This window comes from Prunus mume, linkage group LG8 (genome assembly GCF_029339155.1).
Source record: "Prunus mume cultivar Tortuosa linkage group LG8, ASM2933915v1, whole genome shotgun sequence".
Lineage (NCBI taxonomy): Eukaryota > Viridiplantae > Streptophyta > Magnoliopsida > Rosales > Rosaceae > Prunus > Prunus mume.
In genome coordinates, this window is record NC_142705.1 from 5,668,494 (window position 1) to 5,690,821 (window position 22,328).

The window sequence follows — 22,328 nt, forward strand, 5'->3', positions numbered from 1 at the left end:
TAATACAATATCCATCAAGTTTGTGTGGATCATAGTAAGCTGGAAAGTAAGCTTTCAAAACTCAGCTATAATTTATCTTGGGAGTTCGAAGAAGTATTTTCTTGGTTAGATTTTTTTTCCAAATCTTTAAATTTAAAAAATCAAACATCATTTTCTTCACCATCTTCAAAATAGCCTTTTTCAATGAAATAGACTTGAGGTGGGTAGTTGTTTAACTCATACTCAATAAGTTAAGAGAAATCATAAGGATGTCCAATACACTTTCACCCTAGTATGCGCTCTTTTTCTTATACCTATAAATATGTTGGAAGGCTAGAACCATTCGTCCAGCATCATTCCAATTTTTTTACTTCTTGAATTCTAATACTATAACAATATTGATTTCTTCGGAAACAATAACATGATTGTATGTTTCGTTTAAACTCATATGAAAAAAAAACAACTATAATGTATCTCTTTTGTTGCTCGCAAAATGTTCTTGCACAATGGATTGCAAACAAAATGTCGGATTTCAATTGGAATACGACACATAATTGAGAAAAATAAAACACATCAATATAATATACCAAATCGCATCGATTCGCCAAAATGATAGAGTACTATAATTGTCATCCCTCGCTTGCCTTACAAGAACGATACCAGTAATCATTTTATCTAGAAGATAATTAAACTAATCATAACACAAGATCCATAAAGTTTGTGTGGTTCATAGTAAACTACAAAGTAAACTTTCAAAACCCCACTATGATTTATCTTGGAAGTTCTGAAAAATATTTTCTTGGTGCATTGGTAAGATGGTTCAACATAATTCTCCCACATCAGCAACAAAAGGAATAAATATTATTAACACAATTAGTTAAAAGGAAGACAATTGTCTTAGTGCAAATAACTTTTAGTTTCTTCGTTCTTGCTGACTCCTGAGCTTTATCAAGTTCGTATTCGTAAGGGCCTTCGGGATACTCTCCTTCCATTTTTGCAAGGCCAGCTTGAAGAAGGGGGATTGCCACGTGGGTATTTGACTACAACAATAAAGTTCCCACGAAATATCCATCATAATCAATAGGATGCTTAGTGCTCAATTCGACCTGCACAAGAGACACAATTTTAGTTGCTTGTAAAATATTATCTTTTGTTGCTTGTAAAATATTCTTGCACAATGGATTACAAACAACATGTCGGATTTTAATTGGAATACGATACATAATTGAGAAAAATAAAACACATCAATATAATATACCAAATCGCATCACCCTGCCAAAATGATAGAGCACTATAGTTGTCATCACTCGCTTACGTTCCCAGAACCATACCATTAATCATTTTATCTAGAAGATGATTAAACCAATCATAATACAATATCCATCAAGTTTGGGTGGATCATAGTAAGGTGCAAAGTCATAAACATCTGCACGAAAAAAAAAAATCAAAAAAAAAATATTCGAAAGATTAAAACCTGAGGAAAACAATTAATATTTACATATACATATGCATATATATACCATATGTATATGCAGTAAAAAGTACCTTCATACAGGCTGGTATAAAGCTTGTTCAAGAAATTAGGATACAGTCTTTGAACCTCATAGTCCGCCTCTTCAATGCTTAGTTCATACTCCATATGGTGCTCTTTTAGATTTCTTAAAAATCTGAGGAGGTCCAATATGTTTTCGTTGTTGTATTTGGTGTCCTTGTAAGCATAAATTTTTTGGAAGGTAGGACCAATATTTAGTTTGTTCCAAAACTTGTACTGTTGGAACTCAGTACCATTTAGTATATTCTAGAATTTCCTTATGCGCTTCTCGCTCAGTGTTAGGTATTCCCATACGTTGTGAAGACGCAACATTCTTTCAGCAGGAGTTTGAAGGAAGGGGTGGTTTGCAAATTTCTCGATAAATTTATTGTACCTTAAAAATAAATAAATAAGTGGAAGTCAAACAAAATTCTATATTTATTTAATGTACAAACTAATATGACAACAAAATTTCTTACTCGAATTTTTTGTGGTAAAAAAAGAATAGAAACTATCACGATTTGGCCAAGGAAATCCATCTTGCTGTAGTACGTGAGTTGTCATCAAGATATTCCTGAAAGCCTTTAAATTGCTGATTTTCACTGCCCGTGCTTCTCTAGGACTTATAGGATCTTGGATGTGACTGATGTTTATGATTTTGATTTTATCGGATACAAAGACATAATTACACGTTTCATTCACAGTCATAAGAAAAGATTTACGAGAATGAATATATTTTATTGTTTGTAAAACAGCCCTGCACAAAGGATTAAAAAAATATTATCAATATTAATTATTATGTAATTCATATTTCAGAAAGAAAAAAAAGGGGTGGGGGGAAAGGAAGTGAATAATTAATACCTAATATTCTTGTTCCAGCACTCAAATAGTTCATGAGATCTGCCAATTCTCCCCGGTGCTTTCACATCATTCACATCACCAACTCATATGAAATAATTAAAAAAACAACTACAATGTATCTCTTTTGTTGCTCGTAAAATATTCTTGCACAATGGATTACAAACAACATGTCGGATTTTAATTGGAATACGATATATAATTGAGAAAAATAGAACACATCAATATAATATACCAAATCGCATCGCCCTGCCAAAATGATAGAGCACTATAGTTGTCATCGCTCGCTTATGTTCCCAGAACCATATCATTAATCATTTTATCTAGAAGATGATTAAACCAATCATAATACAATATCCAACAAGTTTGGGTGGATCATAGTAAAAAGTCATAAACATCGCACGCAAAAAAAATATATCAAAAATAATAATAATTCGAAGGATTAAAACTTGAGGAAAACAATTAATATTTACATATACGTACACATATATAAACTGTATGTATATGCAGTAAAAAGTACCTTCATACAGGCGGGTATAAAGCTTGTTCAAGAAATTGGGATACAGTCTTTGAACCTCATAGTCCGCCTCTTCTGAGCTTAGTTCATACTCCATATGGTGCTCTTTTATATTTCTTAAAAATGTGAGGAGGTCCAATATGTTTTCGCCGTTGTATTTGGTGTCCTTGTAAGCATGAATTTTTTGGAAGGTAGGACCCATATTTAGTTTGTTCCAAAACTTGTACTGTTGGAATTCAATACCATTTAGTATATTCTCGAATTTCCTCATGCGCTTCTCGCTCAGTGTTAGGCATTCCCATACGTTGTGAAGATGCAGCATTCTTTCAGCAGGAGTTTGAAAGATGGGGTGGTTTGCAAGTTTCTCGATAAATTTATTGTACCTTAAAAATAAATAAATAAGTGGAAGTCAAACAAAATTCTATATTTATTTAATGTACAAACTAATATGACAACAAAATTTCTTACTCGAATTTTTTGTGGTAAAAAAAGAATAGAAACTATCACGATTTGGCCGAGGAAATCCATCTTGTTGTAGTACGTGAGTTGTCATCAAGATACTCCTGAAAGCCTTTAAATTGCTGATTCTCACTGCCCGTGCTTCTCTAGGACTTATAGGATCTTGGATGTGACTGATGTTTATGATTTTGATTTTATCGGATAGAAAAACATAATTACACGTTTCATTCACAGTCATAAGAAAAGATTTACGAGAATGAATATATTTTATTGTTTGTAAAACAGCCCTGCACAAAGGATTAAAAAAATATTATCAATATTAATTATTATGTAATTCATATTTGAGAAGAAAAAAAAAAGGAAGTGAATAATTAATACCTAATATTCTTGTTCCAGCACTCAAATAGTTCATGAGATCTGCCAATTCTCACCGGTGCTTTCACATCACCAACTCATATGAAATAATTAAAAAAACAACTACAATGTATCTCTTTTGTTGCTCGTAAAATATTCTTGCACAATGGATTACAAACAACATGTCGGATTTTAATTGGAATACGATACATAATTGAGAAAAATAAAACACATCAATATAATATACCAAATCGCATCGCCCTACCAAAATGGTAGAGCACTATAGTTGTCATCGCTCGCTTACGTTCCCAGAACCATACCATTAATCATTTTATCTAGAAGATGATTACACCAATCATAATACAATATCCATCAAGTTTGAGTGGATCATAGTAAGGTGCAAAATCATAAACATCTGCACGCAAAAAAAAAATCAATAAAAAAATCATTCGAAGGATTAAAACTTGAGGAAAACAATTAATATTTACATATACATATACATATATAAACCGTATGTATATGCAGTAAAAAGTACCTTCATACAGGCGGGTATAAAGCTTGTTCAAGAAATTGGGATACAGTCTTTGAACCTCATAGTCCGCCTCTTCAATGCTTAGTTCATACTCCATATGGTGCTCTTTTATATTTCTTAAAAATCTAAGGAGGTCCAATATGTTTTCGCTGTTGTATTTGGTGTCTTTGTAAGCATAGATTTTTGGAAGGTAGGACCCATATTTAGTTTGTCCCAAAACTTGTAGGGTCTTGGATGTGACTGATGTTTATGATTTTGATTTTATCGGATAGAAAGACATAATTACACGTTTCATTCACAGTCATAAGAAAAAATTTACGAGAATGAATATATTTTATTGTCTGTAAAACAGCCATGCACAAAGGAGGGGGAAAAATGAAGTGAATAATTAATACCTAATATTCTTGCGCCAACACTCAAATAGTTCATGAGTGGCCCGGGCGAGCCCCCATCGGCCCATGAGCCCACGCGTCAAATGATGAGGCCTACTTTCAGCAGGAGTCTGAAGGAAGGGGTGGTTTGCAAGTTTCTCGATAAATTTATTGTACCTTAAAAATAAGTGTAAGTCAAATAAAATTCTTTATTTATTTAATGTACAAACTAATATGACAACAAAATTTCTTACTCGAATTTTTGTGAAAAAAAAAAAGCAGAAACTATCACGATTTGGCCAAGGAAATCCATTTTGTCTGTAGTACGTGAGTTGTCATCAAGATATTCCTGAAAGCCTTTAAATTGCCGATTCTCACTGCACGTGCTTCTCTAGGACTTATAGGATCTTGGATGTGACTGATGTTTATGATTTTGATTTTATCGGATACAAAGACATAATTACACGTTTCATTCACAGTCATAAGAAAAGATTTACGAGAATGAATATATTTTATTGTCTGTAAAACAGCCCTGCACAAAGGATTAAAAAAATACTATCAATATTAATTATTATGTGATTCATATTTGAGAAAAAAAAAAAAGGAAGTGAATAATTAATACTTAATATTCTTGCACCAACACTCAAATAGTTCATGAGATCTGCCAATTCTCACCTGCTTTCACATCATTCCCATCACCAATTCTTTGAAGTATGGTTCGCCTCAGAAGTCGGAATGCTTCACCTGCATAGGGCTACTCATCTCTAGGCCATATGACACCATAAAGTGAGAAGGCAATTCTCCATGTTTCCCCATATTGTTGAATGAATAGTATAATTTTATCCCTACTGTTAGTATGGATTACAAATTCCACAACAGCAGGAACTTTGTTGTATTTACCAAATCAGTAAAAAAAATATATGATTACTGGCATTACCAGCTTCCTGCCACGTTGATTGAAACAAACACATCAAATGAATGAATGCCTAAAAAAACGCTTAGAGAAAACACATTAATCCCTTGTAGTAATAATTACTATAAATTATAGGGTAATTCTCACATTTGACACGTCTTTTATGTCCATGACTGGGGAATCCACGCCAGAATGCATTCCTTTCTTATTAAGAATAGCACATAATTCTGCGTTACGAAGGGCATCATAAGAGTTTGATTGGCAAGGCCTTCTGCGATGACAAACTCAGAAACATTCTGGCTATCAAGAGCAGTTAAAAGGAAAACTAATATGTGGTGATATGTTTTCATATTTTCTATGCCATGCTTCCTTGAATACTCCAATTCAACATGCGCTTGCATGCAAGTGTTTGTTCATTAAATTTCTTGGTATATATACTTCAATGGCAAAAAAATGAGATTTCTATCATTAAGATAACAACACATATGAAAAATAGTTATCATGCATACTTGACGACTAATAAGGAGTGTTCTCACAAACTCCTTTGCTTCATAGGCATACGCCTCCGGTTCTACTCCACCACCGCCCGATTTCGGACACGAAATACTTGAAAGAAGAACTTCATACTCATGTTCACTGCTATCTTCAGAAACAACAACATAATTGTATGTTGCTCGTAAAATGTTCTTGTACAATGGATTTCAAACAAGAAGTCGGATTTTAATTGGAATAAGAGACATAATTGAGAAAAATAAAACACATCAATATAATATACCAAATCGCATCGCCTCGCCAAAATGATAGAATACTATCTTTGTCATCCCTCGCTTGCCTTCCAAGAACGATACCAGTAATCATTTTATCTAGAAGATAATTAAAGTAATCATAACACAAGATCTATAAAGTTTGTGTGCTTCATAGTAAGCTGCAAAGTAAGCTTTCAAAACGCCACTATGATTTATCTTGGAAGTTCGGAAAAGTATTTTCTTGGCTAACATTTTTTCCGAATCTTTAAATTAAAAAAATCGAACATCATTTTCTTCACAATCTTCAAAATAGATTTTTTTTCGATGAAATAGACTTAAGGTAGTGGTTGTTTAACTTCTACTCAATACGTGTAGAGAAATCATAAGGAGGTCCAATACACTTTCACCCTAGTATGCGCTCTTCTTCTTATTCCTATAAATATATTGGAAGGCTAGAACCATTCTTCCAGCATCATTCCAATTTTTTTACTTCTTAAATTCTAATACTATAACAATATTGATTTCTTCGGAAACAATAACATGATTATATGTTTCATTCAAACTCATATGAAGAAAAAAAAAATTATAATGTATCTCTTTTGTTGCTCGTAAAATGTTCTTGCATGATGGATTACAAACAACATGTCAGATTTTAATTGGAATATGACACATAATTGAGAAAAATAAAACACATCAATATAATATATCAAATCGCATCGCCCTACCGAAAAGATAGAGTACTATAATTGTCATCCCTTGCTTGCCTTTCAAGAACCATACCAGTAATCATTTTATCTAGAAGATGATTAAACCAATCATAATACAAGATCCGTAGAGTTTGTATGGCTCATAGTAAGCTTTCAAAACCCTACTATGATTTATCTAGGAAGTTCGGAAAAGTATTTTCTTGGCTAACTTTTTTTTCCGAATCTTTAAATTTAAAAAATCGAACATCATTTTCTTCACCATCTTCAAAATATATTTTTTCGATGAAATAGACTTGAGGTGAGTGGTTTTCTAACTCATACTCAACAAGTTTAGAGAAATCATAAGGAGGTCCAATACTCTTTCACCCTAGTATGCGCTCTTCTTCTTATACCTATAAATATGTTTGAAGGCTAGAACCATTCTTCTAGCATCATTCCAGTTTTTTTACTTCTTAAATTCCAATACCATAACAATATTGATTTCTTCGGAAGCAATAACATGATTATATGTTTCGTTTAAACTCATATGAAAAAAAACAATTGTAATGTATCTCTTTTGTTGCTCATAAAATGTTCTTGCATAATAGATTACAAACAATATGTCGGATTTTAATTGGAATAAGATACATAATTGAGAAAAATAAAACACATCAATATAATATACCAAATCGCATCGCCCAGCCAAAATGATAGAGTACATAATTGTCATCCCTCGCTTGCCTTCCAACAACCATACTAGTAATCATTTTATCTAGAAGATGATTAAACCAATCATAATACAATATCTATAAAATTTGTGTGGTTCATAGTAAGCTGCAAACTAAGCTTTCAAAATCCTACTATGATTTATTTTGGAAGTTCATAAAAGTATTTTATTGGCTAATTTTTCTTCCGAAACGTTAAATTTTAAAAATTTAACATCATTTTCTTCACCATCTTCAAAATATATTTTTTCGATCAAATAGACTTGAGTTGAGTGGTTTTTTAACGCATACTCAAAAAATTTAGAGAAATCATAAGGAGGTCCAATACTCGTTCACCCTAGTATGCGCTCTTCTTCTTATACCTAAAAATATGTTGGAAGGCTAGAACCATTCTTCCAACATCATTCCTTTTTTTCACTTCTTGAATTCTAATACTATAACAATATTGATTTCGTATTGATTTCTTCGAAAACAACAACATAATTGTATGTTTCATTTCAACTCATATGAAAAAAAAAAACAATTATAATGTATCTCTTTTGTTGCCCGTAAAATGTTCTTGCATAATGGATTATAAACAATATGTCGGATTTTAATTGGAATAATATACATAATTGAGAAAAATAAAACATATCAATATATGTATTCACTTGTTTACCAATATAGTTACTCTTTTTTTTTTTTTTTTTTGTCCTTACGCAGAGCACAAATTTAGTATTTATCACTCAGTTTCCATGTAAGGATTTAACTAATTATAATGAAGTGGTATTGTCATAAATTTATCTAGCATCAAGATTCAAGATTGATGTGATGTGATATGATATGATATACACAAAATGATAAAAAATAAAATAAAAAAAAGTCTTTCACACAAGACAAAATGTTAAAAAGTTCTAAAATTGGATAAATCGATCTAAGAATCGCTGAAATAACTTATATATCGACAGCTTTAATGTCACTCTCTCGGTGACTTAAGAGTCTATTTCATGTCACTATTGGACTAGATTGGTTTATCCAATTTTTAAGGAGCTGGACCATTTCGTCTTAATGCCCTCTTACTTATCCTTATATGGTAAAGCCCCTATAATATAACTTTCTTTCCTGCAACTTCTGCAATGCCAAATCTTGAGCCCGCTACCCAGAAAATCTTGAATTATTTTAGTTGCTTGGGGCGCCTTTTTATTTTAACTTTTCGTCTTTGCTTAGAATACAAGTGAAACGACTTTTAGAGAGAAAATGAACAAAATATGAAAACGACACCTTCCACCACAGCTTCCCATTCTCATTGATTTGAGTAGTTTGACAAAGGAAAAGATATACACTAACTGCCAAAGTGCCACAATGGAAAGTTATGACACGTGGCTTGCTTGCAGCATTTGGTGTTCATGATACGACACGTAATATTGCTGCTCAATATTTAGAAACACGTATATTTTGTGTGTATAAGTAAAAACCATCTCAATTTGTTTCAGTGATGGGTTTTGATATTGGCTTAGCCCACTTGTCTCTGTCTTTTACTTATTTCTTCTAGTTTTTCGATTTACACGTCTTTATTTTTCCTTATTTGCTTTTGTGTAGGGTGTGATTGTTGATATTCCTTGTAAGTAGTTTTGAAAAGGTGTCTAGGATTCCTGTTTTTTACTTCCTTTTTTTTTTTTTTTTTCCTCGTGTGTTTGGTTGATGTCGCGATTCATTTTTAAAATTTTCCTGCCTTTCACATTTAGGTTTCGAATTATGTTTTTGCTATCTTTTGTACTTTTTTAGAATGCTTTTATTTTATAGAGCATCTTCTCAAAAAGAAAAAAAGAAAAGAAAAGAAAACTTATTTAGGATTATATCAATTTTTCTATTGTCTCCTTTATATGTTATAGATGTAATGAGGGAAGGTCAAGGTCACTTGTGGCATGGACCTCACTTCGCCCATGTTCATGAATGGGAAGAATTCCAAAAACAATGTGTTAATGAACACATAATAAATTAAGATCTGGAGATATAATTAATTTATTATTAAAATAAATTTGAGTGGGTGGATCCATTTTTGTTGGGTGCATGTACAATCACCCACGGAGTTATCTTTCGATGTTAATAGTTATCCAATCGTGATTTGTCAATTAAAAAAGACAACCAATTAACGATAAGGTTAGTGCCCAAGAAAAAAGGACCAAACAATCCGAACAAGTCACCAACCCACGTGTCCGATATGCATACATATATAACTTGTCCCGAGCGGCAAAGCAAACCAAAAGAAGAGGAAGTTCGTTACGTCACCGTACATGCGGGAACAAACGTGGGGCAATCCAGTTGGAAAGTTGAAGCTGACTGAACCTTTGGGAAACCATGACATGACGAGGATATTCAGACAGTGAAATTTCATAATTTCATAAATGTATAATGTGTGTGTGTATTTTTTATGCATTTCCACAGATATCAGGGCAGGGATCAGACACATGACTCGTTCCTGAATCATACAAAACAAAAACAAAAACAAATAAATAAATAAAAGCACCAATTTCCCATATCATCAAAACTGTTTCTTGTGATCACTTGTCACTTTAGCAAACTAGCAATTAATTCACCCTCCTCCTCTTTTCTTTCTGGTTTATCAGTCTCTTTCTCATCAATAATTACTCTCTTTCTCAGTCAGACTCTGATACCAACTACACAGATAAACAGAGACAAAAACCAACAAAACCAAGTTGCATGATTTTCTTCTGCAGGGTAATTGAAAGAGTTTTGTCTTTTTGAATTGTTGAAAGAGTTTTGGTGGTGGTGATGTATGGATCTTTGATCTTGGTTTTGGGTTTTTGTTTTGATTGATCTTGATTCTTGCTAGAAAGTGATCAAATTAAGGCAGAGGAAGATCACAAAGCTTCAGAAAAAGAAAAATGCTTGGAAATGGGGTGGTGGGGATTTTGTCAGAGTCAGTGAACAAGTGGGAGAGAAGAGCACCTTTGACTCCATCTCACTGTGCTAGGCTGCTCCACAGTGGCAGAGACAAAACTGGGGTTGCCCGCATCATAGTGCAGCCCTCCACAAAGCGCATCCACCATGATGCAATGTATGAGGATGTTGGGTGTGAAATCTCTGAGGATTTATCCCAATGCGGCCTCATCCTTGGCATCAAACAGCCCAAGGTACTATTTTTTGCACTCTTTTTTTCTGCTTTGCTTTCAACGTAATATAGCGTCAAGTTTGTCAATGGGTCACCAATTTATTGACACAATTTATTGGCTTTGGACTTGTGGTGCAGCTGGAGATGATTCTTCCTGATAGAGCCTTTGCATTTTTCTCTCATACTCACAAGGCTCAGAAGGAAAACATGCCACTCTTAGACAAGGTCTTGTCTTGTTTGCATTTGCATATGTTAAGAGCAGGGCAGTGATTTATAATACCATGTTTTGCTTCATTACCAGTTTATCACTGTTTCTGTGGTGTGCAGATCCTAGCTGAAAGGGTGTCCCTCTATGATTACGAGCTTATCGTGGGGGATCAAGGGAAAAGACTACTTGCATTTGGAAAGTATGCTGGTAGAGCCGGATTTATCGACTTCCTGCGCGGGTTAGGACAGAGTATGTTCTGTTTCATGCAATGTCAATTTTCAACTACTTACTGGATTCATATGCTCTGGCTGAATTTGTTGTTCAAGGAAAGTTTTTGCTGCTTTAGTTTACTTTTGAGTGCATGCAACTTTAGAGCTTGGGATGGTCCATGAGCTGGACTTTCCTATGTGGTTTCTTTAGCTGTATTGGTGTTTGAGATTTGGTACTTTGGATGTGAGGTATTGCATTCATTTTTTAAACCTTCTTTCTGTTTTTCTCATTCTTTCTTTTCTTTGTCAAGGATACTTAAGTCTTGGATATTCAACACCGTTCCTCTCACTGGGTGCATCTTATATGTATACGTCCTTGGCTGCTGCCAAGGCTGCAGTGATTTCCGTGGGTGAAGAGATAGCAACTCTGGGACTACCATCAGGAATCTGCCCTCTGGTCTTTGTCTTCACCGGTTCAGGAAACGGTACATTGCATATAAATCTCCTCTCATAAACATTAACAATATTGTCAAAATTCTGTTACTAGGCAACTTTCTGCAAATGCAACTCAAGAACTAAAATTTTGACATTGCATAGGTGAATTGCAGAGTTCTTGTGTCTCACTTATTTACATTTTTAATTTGATATTGTTTTCAAGTTCTTATGCAGAGCACCATTTTTAGTATAAGTCAGTTCACATGATGCAGGATTTTACTATTTCTTATGAAACAAAAAATCTAGTATCATAATAGCTCTGATGTAACTATCTTTCCTGTAGTTTCTTCTGGCGCGCAAGAGATATTTAAGCTTCTTCCTCATACTTTTGTGGATCCTAGCAGACTTCCAGAGCTATCTGGGACGGTAAGTCGTCAAACCAGCACATAAATTGTGGATTTACTATTGATGCTTCCAACTGGATCCTGTAAGATAAGAATAATAGGACAGAAAAAGGGCACTTCTAACCAGGTTCTCAGTGACTTAAGACTTGAGAGGGATAAAATGTTAGGTGCTAACACCCCTGCACAGACATATGGCATGCCTTCTTGGTATTAGCTTTCTAAGTTTTCTTTTTTATTAGGACAAGGATGCTGCTCAACCTACAAGATCATCGAAAAGGGTCTTCCACATATATGGTTGTGTTGTGACTAGTAAAGACATGGTTCAACACAAAGATTCCACAAGAGCATTTGACAAAGTAAATTCCCTCATATTCATATCTTATTTTGCATTTGTTCATTTTATTAATAGATCTTCGATTTATTTTTTCTTAGATCCTCCGGATCCTGAACACTTATAACAGAAAGAACTTTAAACATCTGAATTTATTTCAGGCTGACTATTATGCACATCCAGAACACTACAGCCCTGTTTTCCATGAAAGAATAGCCCCTTATACATCTGTAATTGGTATGCTTTACACTCTGCTATCAACTTTTTGAGACAAATCATTTGGGTTAGTGTCATTTAGTAAGTGCCTCGCTTGGCTTATAAATTAAGAAGGATTCTTGAAATATTATGGTTATTAAATGCACTCTTTAAGCTTCTTTTTTCTGCTTCTTTTTTTTCTGTTTTTTGGCTGGCAGTGAATTGCATGTATTGGGAGAAAAGATTTCCTCGCTTATTGAGTACCAAGCAGTTTCAAGATTTAATGAGGAAAGGATGTAAGCTTATTGGAATCTCTGATATAACTTGTGATATAGGGGGATCTATAGAATTTGTCAACCAAACCACGCCCATTGACTCACCCTTCTTCAGGTATAAGTTATAACATCGATAGATTCATGCATGAATACAACCTTGAAATGTATGCACTTGCTCTAGACATAGAATTTTCAGCTCTGATAATAACAGTTCTCTTGGTATTTATTTCTGCTGTATCAAGCCTTTGATTCATGTGGGATATATATTTATCTCAATCCGTTTCACATACTCTACCATTTATTTCTAATATGTTCAATCATGGTTTACAGATATGATCCTATGAATGATTCTTACCATCACGACATGGATGGGGCTGGCTTGATATGTCAAGCTGTGGACATTCTTCCAACAGAATTTGCAAAAGAGGTGAAGTACTTTCATGGATGGGACTGGCTTTTTCTTTAGCAAATGCAACAATTCTAGGATAATTTAAAGCCATAAATTACAGTTCTCATTATTTAATAAAGCATTCCATTTTATTTTTGTGAAGGCTTCCCAACATTTTGGAGACATATTGTCCCAATTTGTTGGTAATTTGGCTTCTACAAGAGACATCACAAAGATACCTGGACACTTGACGAGAGCTTGCATAACCCATGGAGGAGTACTTACCTCATTGTATGAATACATTACACGTATGAGAAAATCTGGCTCAGAGTAAGTTTCAATTCCATCTCAGGCAAGGGCATATTCTTGCCTTTCGCTCCTTTTTCTTAATAATCGGGTGCAGTAAGTTATTCATAACTAGTAATTTTCTTCAGCTTGGAAGAACTGAGTTTTGTCTCTTTCATATTTCTTTTTTGTCAAAAAAGAAAAAGGTTCAGTCTCAAACCACAGCAAACTGATTACTTGGTCAGAAATCTGTAACGTGCATTCTTAAGTTGTGTAAAAAAGTTTCTGAATTGATCTTGGAGATAATTGCCCTATGAGGATATGCTTTTCTTGAGTATTACAATAAGCATATATTATCTTTTCTGATTTGCAGAGAAATATTAAAAAGTCCTTCTAAGCACCAATCTAACAAGAAGTATAACATATCAGTAAGTTTCTTTATTTCTCTTACATCTTTGGATGTTGCTCGTCTTCTCATGCCAAAGATTATATGAATTATCCTAATTATCCTAAACTTGTGTTAGACTATCTCCTAATCAACATTGCTGAATGTAATCATAAATGACAGGTATCTCTCAGTGGTCACTTATTTGATCAATTTCTGATAAATGAGGCCTTAGATATTATTGAAGCTGCAGGTGGCTCCTTTCATTTGGTTAAGTGTGACGTGGGTCAATGTTCTAATTCTATGTCATTCTCAGAGCTTGAAGTAAGTACATCAAGTTTGATTATGAGAGAGGTTTTCTTCAGTTTTTTTTTTCCTTACAGTATATATTGTCTTTAAATTCAATTTCACACTATAAAAGCAGTGTGCAAAATGTGAAGGATGTTTATAACCACTGTTTGTAAAAAAAAAATTTGTAAGAAATGACTTATCTCCCTTGAGTGTACTTGTTCTGCTATGATTTTCGTCTGATGAAAGTTGAAACTATAATTGTCTTGATATGAACAGGTGGGTGCAGATGATAGGGCAGTTCTGGATCAAATTATCGACTCTGTTAACTTCTCTTGCTAATCCAAACGAAAATTATGATTTAAAGCAAGAAAAAAATAAGATTTCTCTGAGGATTGGTAAAGTCCAGGAGAGTCCTATGAAGGAAAATGGCACGAAAAGAAAGGTTGGGGTTCTTATAATTGGCGCAGGCCGGGTATGCCAACCAGCTGCTGAGATGTTAGCATCAATTAGCGAAATGTCATCCCAGAAATGGTGTAAAGCATGCCTGGAAGATGATTTTGAAGAGAAGAATGATGTGCAAGTTACTGTTGCATCTCTCTATCTAAAGGATGCTGAAGAGGTATAACTGACCAAAATTATTTTTCTATTGCAAAAAACCTGCTTTAAATCCTACGATGGTCATCTTAATTTCAACTTTTTTTATGAGAATGTACATTTTTCTTTTCCAAGCATGATGTGCAAATTTTTGTATGTATCTTTATGTTTGTCTTGTCCTTTTGCTTTTGAATATTTTGATACTGAAAGATTCGGTGCAGATTACTGAAGGTATTCCAAATACAAGAGCAGTTCAACTTGATGTGACGGATACTGGCAGTCTTCATAAGTATATATCAGAGGTAAAATGACTTTTCTGCAGTACACTGTGATACACTGTAAAACTGGTATGCAGCAAGGTGCACCGCAAAGTGCTGCATTAATGCTTTAAAGAGCAGTTTTTGTTAACTTCTAATATGTACTCATGACAATTAGCTGCTCCTTTCTCCTTGTGTTCAAGATTAACCTTCAATTACGGCCTTACATTGTTGCTTTCTTTTATTCCCTCTTGCAGGCTGAAGTTATTATAAGTTTACTGCCAGCTTTTTGCCACATTACTGTAGCAAATGCATGTATTAAGGTACTTTACATTGTCTCAACGTTATATTTACTTATATATATTTCTTTCTTTCCTTTATTTTTTGGTCTTGCCTTTCTTCCTACAGTTTGAGCTAAGGAAAAAGTTTCTGTCTTCATGCAGCTTAAAAGGCATCTTGTCACTGCTAGCTATGTTGATGATTCAATGTCAAAGCTAGATGAAAAGGCAAAGAGTGCCGGTATTACGATTCTTGGTGAGATGGGCTTGGACCCTGGGATAGGTAATCATTTTGCTGACAATATGAATGATAAACAGACAGTAACCAGTCTCTCTGGACAGCCTACATGTCCAATAGAAATGGAGTGTTTTTTAAACTCTACTGGATGTGATATATTACATTAGACACTTTTCATCAGGTTTATTGTTTTCTTACCATTTTTTAGATTAAGCATTTATTAGTTTGATTTTGTCCTACTTCAGATCATATGATGGCAATGAAGATGATCAACCAAGCACATGTCCGTAAGGGGAAAGTCCGGTCTTTCACCTCGTATTGTGGTGGACTCCCATCCCCAGCTGCAGCAAACAATCCATTAGCGTACAAATTCAGGTAATTTGGATTGGACAAGTATATATGTGACTGAGATTTTATCCTTACTAAGTAATAACCCTAGCTTCTAGTTTTAGTTGGAGTTACTTACTACTGATCAATCATTTCAGTTGGAGTCCTGCAGGAGCTATTCGAGCCGGGCGCAATCCTGCCACGTACAAGTCTAGGGGTGAAATTGTACAAGTTGATGGTAAGTTGTTAATGATGAGGGAAAAAATGATTAGTCCAAGGATTCAATTAGATGTGTGTGATTTGTCCTTTCTCTGCTCAAAGAGTTAGCCAGCGTCACATAATTCTGATATATTTTAGCCAGTAACATATTACAAGGATGCATTGATTTTTCTGGAGGTCTGTTTTCACTCTTTCACTTTACGTTACAAAACTGCAGGAATGAATCTCTATGATTCAGCTGTGAAACAACGGATTCCCAACCTACCAGCTTTCGCGCTGGAATGCCTCCCAAATCGTAACTCACTAGTTTATGGGGAATTGTATGGAATAGGACATGAAGCTTCAACCGTCTTTCGTGGAACCTTGCGCTATGAAGGTATGACATGTTCGTCTTTTAGGCTAAGCTAATGTTTAGAGTCACACTAGAAAACTTGATAGATTTGAGAGTCGTCAAGTAAGATTTGTTATATAGGGTAACATGGGTCATGGTAGAGAGAATAAAAACTGAAGACAGGGATGCATCAGGTGGTTAGTTCAGGGTGTTACATGACGTTCAAGGAACTTACGAACAATTATTTTGCATAGGGTTTGGAGAAATAATGGGGACACTCTCAAGAATTGGTTTATTCGAATCCGATCCTCATCCACTTCTCAAGGATGGAAAGAGACCCACATTCAGGAAATTTTTGTCTGAACTTCTCAAAATCGAAGGTGAAGATCTGGATGGACCCTTGATAGGAGAGAAAGTCATCCATGAAAGGATTATCAAGCTTGGATACTGCAAAGATCAAGAAACTGCATTGAGGGCAGCGAAGACCATAACGTATGCACATTGTATCTGTTACCCATTTTTCTTTCCGTTCTTATTGTGTGCCCAAATTTTATAGACTAAGACTGAAATGGCTGGAAATTTTCTCCGTTTTCGAATAGATTTTTGGGACTTCATGATCAGAAAGAAATCCCTGCCTCCTGCCGAAGTGCATTTGATGTGAGTTGTCTCCTCATGGAAGACAGGTTAGCATACTCCAGCACAGAACAGGTAAACTCCTTAGCAGTAGATAAAACAGGATTGGCACAGCCAAGTCATTTTATACCGAAGACGGCTTTTATATTCCTATCTATATTGCCAAACTTATGTGTTATTGGAACTTGTGTGATTTGTGGTCAGGATATGGTGCTTTTGCATCATGAAGTAGAGGTTGAGTTCCCAGATGGACTTAGAGAGAAGCATTCAGGCACTTTACTGGAATTTGGGCAGACTAAGAATGGTAAAATGATCACCGCCATGGCTTTCACGGTTGGCATCCCGGCAGCCATTGGAGCTCTGGTACTTACTATATACGTTTCTGTGCTTCTACACCATGAAGTGAGGTAATGCCTAAACAAGTTTACTTCTTTTGCAGCTCATACTTGGAAACAAGGTCAAAACAAGAGGGGTCTTGAGGCCTATTGAACCAGAAGTATACGTCCCAGGTAACCACTTGCTCTTGTTTTCGTTTGGTTTGGTGTTCTATAATAAAGCTCTTATCATAGACATTTATATCAGACTTCTAGGTCTCTCTTTTGTTATTTAGCCTTTTTAGACATGAAATTTCATTGGCTGCAACAGTTTAACTGGAGTTGTTTGTGGTAATGCAGCCATGGATATAATACAAGCTTATGGCATCAAGGTAATGGAGAAGATCGAGTGACCCAAACAATCCCCCTACCTCTTTCCTGTGTAGATGCAGCTATTCACCAGATATTCGATGCACAACTAGTGCCTCGTTTCGCTTGACTGCAATGGAGCATAGATACTTGAAAGGGAGAGTTTGATACAATTATGTGGCAGGGCTCCAATGATGGGTTTGCAATGCCTTCCCAAGTTTTGTGGAAAGAGCGCTTGCAACTTAGAGGAGTTCCCTATTCCTACATTAATGTCAGCAAAATAACTTTGTGAACAATGGATTTGAACAATGGTTCTTCATATTCTTTGTGACTTTTCAGGTCAGGGATGGAAAAAGGGTTCGCATGAGCTTGAATAATGAAGTGTAACCAACATATTGCAAGAATTGTTTTTCTAGTATAATGATGTACTACAACCTTTGTGCATCTAATTCAAAAGAGGCCAATTCATAAGTTCAATACGCAATATGAACATGCATTTTCATGGTCTGTCAAATATAGAACATCAAGGTTAGAACAAAATTTGACTTCTCAATATTCTACTAGCAACAGCAGAAGCAGCAACGGCAAATACAAAACAAAACAAACAACTGGCATCCTAGTTTTGAAAAGCTGCCATTGAGTGAATACGGTGGTGGTGGTGGTGGTGGTGGTGGTGATTTGAGAGGGGGGCGGCCGGGGCTCCACTTCAGAATAAAACAAGATCAAAATTCAATGTTTGAAAATTTTGGATTGTTTGAGCATTTCGTCATCATCCATATTTACAACTTGCCAGTTTTCCTTCTACCTTATTCTCTTCTAAATGTAAAATAAGGAGAAAAGGAAAAGAAACCAAGCCCTAGCTGTTGACTTTGAGCATTCTGACACCTAGTTTTCAGAATAGGGCGAAATGATAAGAAGATATTATCACTTCTCATCATTCTCCTACTCACTGAGCAACCCTACTTGGCAGGTCTCTAGAGACTATGGAGTTTCTTCATCAACAATACTTTCTTTAGCATCCATCTGATGCTCTCATGCATTAGAATGAATTCAATATATCTTGACAAATTGGTGGTCAATCTTGTACTAGGTTGTAAGAAAAACTACAAAATAATCCATGTCATTAAGTGCTTCTCCACTGCTTCCCAGTTATGAACCTTGGTGACCAGGGGGTGTTGAATAATTGACTCAGTCTTGCACCACGGATATGAGTTCTCATAATCAAAAAGAAGAACCCTGATCCCAGCCTCAGCACATTCAAGCGCATATCTTGGATTGTCATCAATTAGAACCTTTGCTCCCAAGGACCTGGCAAGTACATTTCATCAGAACATAGAGGAACTATCATATGTATAGTAGGTGATTGCACATTCATTTCGGATTTGCAGGTTCTAAAAGCATAAAGTAAGAACAAGCTTCAAAAGATGCATACAAAGAAGTTTAGAATACATGACATCAAACTATCTACAGTGGCTCACGGTCATACCTGCATATTTCTGACTTAGGCCTAGACTCTCCATCTAAAGCAAAGTGGTTGCCAAAGTGAATCTCCTGAAACAGTCCTGGAAAATGTTTTTCAATCCATTGAATTGTGTGGTCCTTAATTGCATTCTGTCTAGACCTATTAATGCAACGTAGATGCCAAAAGATTAAGTTAGTCAAAGCTCTGGTAAACATAATAACAAATTAACTCTGCTAATTGTACATACGTCACAACTGACAGGTCACAAAATCCTGACAACTTATGAATTGTCTCCTGAGCACCTGGGAGTGGGTGGATCCCGGTCTTGAAATATGATGTTTTAAAGAACTCATGCACACGAATATCGGCTGTCAAAACAAAGTAGATATTACCAATCATGGCAATGCTTTAAAGAAAGGAAGAAAGATGTGGCAGAAAAAGAAGTGCACGTAAAATGTTTTACATAGAACCCTAAAAACTTTTATCAGTTGGAGAGTACATTTCTAATAAATGTTATCAACATCCAACATATTACACAAAAAATAAAATATAGATCAAATGTTCACAAAAGTAAGATAAATTTATTCTAAGGCTGTCAGTTAGTCAGTTCATATGTCTGATTAAAACGACATTCAATGCAATTAGAAATTTGACCATGAAACCAAATGAACCTGGTGATTCAAATGCAAGTTCCATTTTCAGTATCCAATAAACAGTATTAAACTAGGAATTAGGTAGGTTAGTTCCATGTACAATCTGTAATTCATAAAAAGTGCCAACTAGCATAGCTGATAAAAGTCCTTTCGTGTCATAAATGATGATCATGATGACAATGATAATGCTGATGACGATGATGATGATAACATCCCAAATGATCTGAAAATAGTAATAATAAAAAAAGTGAAGCATACGTAGTACCTTCATCACGAGAACAGTTCCATATCTGTAACAGAAAAATATGATGCATCAGAATATGCCCAGGGAATTTTTTTAATCAAAGAAAAGGGAGCAGAAAATGTTGATATATATCCTTGAAGCTTGCTGCCAAAGAGAATTGGCACCTTAAACCACACACTAAAGAACTCAGATTGCTGGAGTAACAAATCAACTCAACTCAACTCAATCAATAAGGGTGGGAGATATGCAGGAGGCAAGCAAACATTACCATATCACAACCCAAGAAAACAGCTGAAATGTAAAACATAAGATCACAATGTAAACTAGCATAGTCAAGCAGGAAGAAAAGTAAGTTAGCAACATGGCATGCTCAATCCAGGAAACTAGTCATAGTTCGCTATTATATCAACAATGCTACAGCATTGAAATGATGGGTCATATCTACTTGCACTCTGAGATATGGGACACAAGGAAACAACCAACAATCAAACGAAGCTGTCCAGACTCATTGACTCAATTTGTTAGCAGGCGATACCTTGAAGAACTCATAGACATGGTACTCTGAAACTGAATGGTGGGAGGAGTAACGATCAGCAATAAACCTGTTGAGAGCCGACACAAAATTTCCCAACACTGCTCATCAAAAACAGAATAAACATAAATCAGCAAAAGACAAGCTCAAGTTTATATCTATTGATAAATCAAGACAAACCCAAGTTGGAAAATAGAGAATAGAACAAAATGATCACAACGGAAAATGGCAATCAATGCATGCATTACATACCCTCATCCACATCAACAGCAACGACGATTTTATCATCGGGCAAAGAATGGGGAGGGATTCCAGTGTGGCTTCCACGCTCCTGGCAACCATTAGAGGAGGCCAATCCAATGGCATCAGAGCTGCGGAGGTCCAATTCAAGATCATGAACCAATTGAGCATTGGGATTCTCGAAGGCATTGCTGTGACGCTTTATGCTACTGCTATGAGACTGATGGTGGTGATGCTGTGATTTGAAGCACCCTTTTACGAAAAAATTGCGGCCAAGGCGTGTGTTCCTCGTATTCCTGATTTTCCCAGGAAAAGTTGCATACTTGCAAGAGTGGTCTCTGGAGAAATGGGATGGCGGCCATTGAGCTCGGCCTTGAAACCCTTTGTAGCTACCATGGTTATACAAATGAGCAGCCATAGCCTCTGTAAACTGATGATGATGAAGTAAAGTTTGGTGCTTTAAGTTTGTGAAGAAGCGCAAGCCGCCTTGCTTTTTCAAAAACAACATAACGATGCCCAAATGCCCCTCAACCCCGCAACCCCACCATTCAGAAAAATCGCATAAACCCTAAAAATTGCCAAATTGGGCACCAACCCCGAAACGTTACGCTAAGCTTCTTCTGTCTTCTCCATTGGGATTGCAAAAATCTGAGAACTTTCAGTCAAAACTCGCGACACGTCTGCGAAAAAATACAAGAAGATGGGAATGTTAATCCAAAGAATATTTACGTATATCCAGAAAGCATAAAAATTTAGTGTTGAACTTTCGATGCTCTTTCTTCTTGTTTGTTTCTCTCAAAACTCTGCGATCCAATCGTATAAATTGCAAAAAAAAATCTAATAATTATTCGATTTAGTTTAGTAATTTGAGTTTTGAGAATTAATTACTGGTTAATGCGGAAATTCTGCCTTGATTTCCGATTTTCATTTTGCAATTTGATTGTGAGACCTCATAAATCTAAAACCTTTCTAATAAAAAGAGCAAATAGATTCCCTGCCTCCATTTGCAACCTTTCTTCTTCTTTATTCTTTTTTTTTTTTTTAGTTTTCTTTAATTTTGTGTTCTTTACCTTGTAAGTGTATATGTCAGGGGCCCACAACAATAAGATCCAACGGTCTTTATTTTGGCTACTCTTTCTATGCTGATGCCCATCCATGTCTTTCATCTTTTTTTTCTTTTTTTGCCATGTGTTTTATCTTTCATTTATTTGTTGCTTTTGTGTAGTTCACAATTTATTCTATTATTTTGCGTTTTATTGGCCATTAAAAAAAGGATAATAAAAAAAGGTGTTATATTCCATTATGGGTTACTTCGGATAAGAGAATTGATGCTATTTTGTGTTTAGTCACAATAAGAATAACACTAATTATTTTGTGATTGTCACAATAAGAACATCTTTAATAGAGGAAGACGTAAACCACCTCTTAAAATACAACTATTCATGTTA

The 22,328-nt window shown here is 35.2% G+C and overlaps 4 protein-coding genes and 1 long non-coding RNA gene across 9 annotated transcripts; 3 read left to right on the top strand and 2 right to left on the bottom strand.

Moving 5' to 3' along the window:
* Positions 1–773: 773 nt before the first annotated feature.
* LOC148914580 (uncharacterized) lies at positions 774–4,360 on the bottom strand. Of its 4 annotated transcripts, XR_016122521.1 has the most exons (9): positions 4,234–4,360; positions 3,946–4,113; positions 3,354–3,631; positions 2,889–3,268; positions 2,372–2,617; positions 1,990–2,267; positions 1,525–1,904; positions 1,238–1,405; positions 776–1,085 (listed from the first exon to the last, which is right to left on the bottom strand). It is a non-coding gene; the product is annotated as an uncharacterized LOC148914580 (long non-coding RNA). The 4 variants fall into 4 exon arrangements; XR_016122522.1 differs by having other exon boundaries at positions 774–1,085; positions 2,372–3,268; positions 3,964–4,113; XR_016122519.1 differs by having other exon boundaries at positions 775–1,085; positions 2,372–3,268.
* Positions 4,361–10,116: 5,756 nt separating this feature from the next.
* Positions 10,117–12,654, top strand: LOC148914581 (alpha-aminoadipic semialdehyde synthase-like). Its single transcript, XM_089042313.1, has 7 exons — positions 10,117–10,805; positions 10,922–11,008; positions 11,111–11,240; positions 11,512–11,685; positions 11,979–12,061; positions 12,279–12,395; positions 12,532–12,654. The coding sequence occupies exons 1-7, from the start codon at positions 10,557–10,559 to the stop codon at positions 12,637–12,639; spliced, it is 948 nt and encodes a 315-aa protein (XP_088898439.1). The 5' UTR covers positions 10,117–10,556; the 3' UTR covers positions 12,640–12,654.
* Positions 12,655–12,848: 194 nt separating this feature from the next.
* Positions 12,849–14,528, top strand: LOC148914582 (alpha-aminoadipic semialdehyde synthase-like). The gene is made up of 6 exons (XM_089042704.1): positions 12,849–12,955; positions 13,171–13,267; positions 13,392–13,558; positions 13,887–13,941; positions 14,082–14,222; positions 14,466–14,528. Exons 1-6 carry the CDS (start codon positions 12,849–12,851, stop codon positions 14,526–14,528), a joined length of 630 nt encoding a protein of 209 aa, XP_088898830.1.
* LOC103340501 (alpha-aminoadipic semialdehyde synthase) lies at positions 14,509–18,226 on the top strand. Its single transcript, XM_089042312.1, has 12 exons — positions 14,509–14,808; positions 15,005–15,085; positions 15,298–15,363; positions 15,484–15,601; positions 15,802–15,931; positions 16,042–16,121; positions 16,320–16,478; positions 16,688–16,925; positions 17,033–17,141; positions 17,271–17,429; positions 17,506–17,575; positions 17,741–18,226. The coding sequence occupies exons 1-12, from the start codon at positions 14,605–14,607 to the stop codon at positions 17,791–17,793; spliced, it is 1,467 nt and encodes a 488-aa protein (XP_088898438.1). The 5' UTR covers positions 14,509–14,604; the 3' UTR covers positions 17,794–18,226.
* A 228-nt stretch (positions 18,227–18,454) lies between these two features.
* Positions 18,455–21,911, bottom strand: LOC103340500 (Haloacid dehalogenase-like hydrolase (HAD) superfamily protein). 2 transcript variants are annotated; one of them, XM_008243919.3, is made up of 7 exons: positions 21,769–21,911; positions 20,893–21,560; positions 20,644–20,741; positions 20,130–20,154; positions 19,459–19,579; positions 19,236–19,370; positions 18,455–19,057 (listed from the first exon to the last, which is right to left on the bottom strand). In XM_008243919.3, the coding sequence occupies exons 2-7, from the start codon at positions 21,386–21,388 to the stop codon at positions 18,853–18,855; spliced, it is 1,080 nt and encodes a 359-aa protein (XP_008242141.2). In that variant the 5' UTR covers positions 21,389–21,560; positions 21,769–21,911; the 3' UTR covers positions 18,455–18,852. The 2 variants fall into 2 exon arrangements, with proteins under 2 accessions (XP_008242141.2, XP_008242140.2); XM_008243918.3 differs by lacking the exon at positions 21,769–21,911 and having other exon boundaries at positions 20,893–21,675.
* Between the last annotated feature and the right edge of the window lie 417 nt (positions 21,912–22,328).

Coding starts and splice junctions, on each gene's coding strand:
- LOC148914581 (XM_089042313.1), top strand. CDS start 10,557: ATGCTTGGAAATGGGGTGGTGGGGATTTTGTCAGAGTCAGTGAACAAG. Junction 11,009..11,110: donor ACATGCCACTCTTAGACAAG/GTCTTGTCTTGT, acceptor TGTGGTGTGCAG/ATCCTAGCTGAAAGGGTGTC. Junction 12,396..12,531: donor CCACAAGAGCATTTGACAAA/GTAAATTCCCTC, acceptor AATTTATTTCAG/GCTGACTATTATGCACATCC.
- LOC103340501 (XM_089042312.1), top strand. CDS start 14,605: ATGAAGGAAAATGGCACGAAAAGAAAGGTTGGGGTTCTTATAATTGGC. Junction 15,364..15,483: donor TAGCAAATGCATGTATTAAG/GTACTTTACATT, acceptor GTCTTCATGCAG/CTTAAAAGGCATCTTGTCAC. Junction 16,926..17,032: donor AGGGCAGCGAAGACCATAAC/GTATGCACATTG, acceptor GTTTTCGAATAG/ATTTTTGGGACTTCATGATC.
- LOC148914582 (XM_089042704.1), top strand. CDS start 12,849: ATGAGGAAAGGATGTAAGCTTATTGGAATCTCTGATATAACTTGTGAT. Junction 13,268..13,391: donor CAACAGAATTTGCAAAAGAG/GTGAAGTACTTT, acceptor ATTTTTGTGAAG/GCTTCCCAACATTTTGGAGA. Junction 13,559..13,886: donor ATGAGAAAATCTGGCTCAGA/GTAAGTTTCAAT, acceptor TCTGATTTGCAG/AGAAATATTAAAAAGTCCTT.
- LOC103340500 (XM_008243919.3), bottom strand. CDS start 21,388: ATGTTGTTTTTGAAAAAGCAAGGCGGCTTGCGCTTCTTCACAAACTTA. Junction 20,742..20,892: donor TGCTGTTGATGTGGATGAGG/GTATGTAATGCA, acceptor TTTGATGAGCAG/TGTTGGGAAATTTTGTGTCG. Junction 19,580..20,129: donor GAACTGTTCTCGTGATGAAG/GTACTACGTATG, acceptor TTGTTTTGACAG/CCGATATTCGTGTGCATGAG.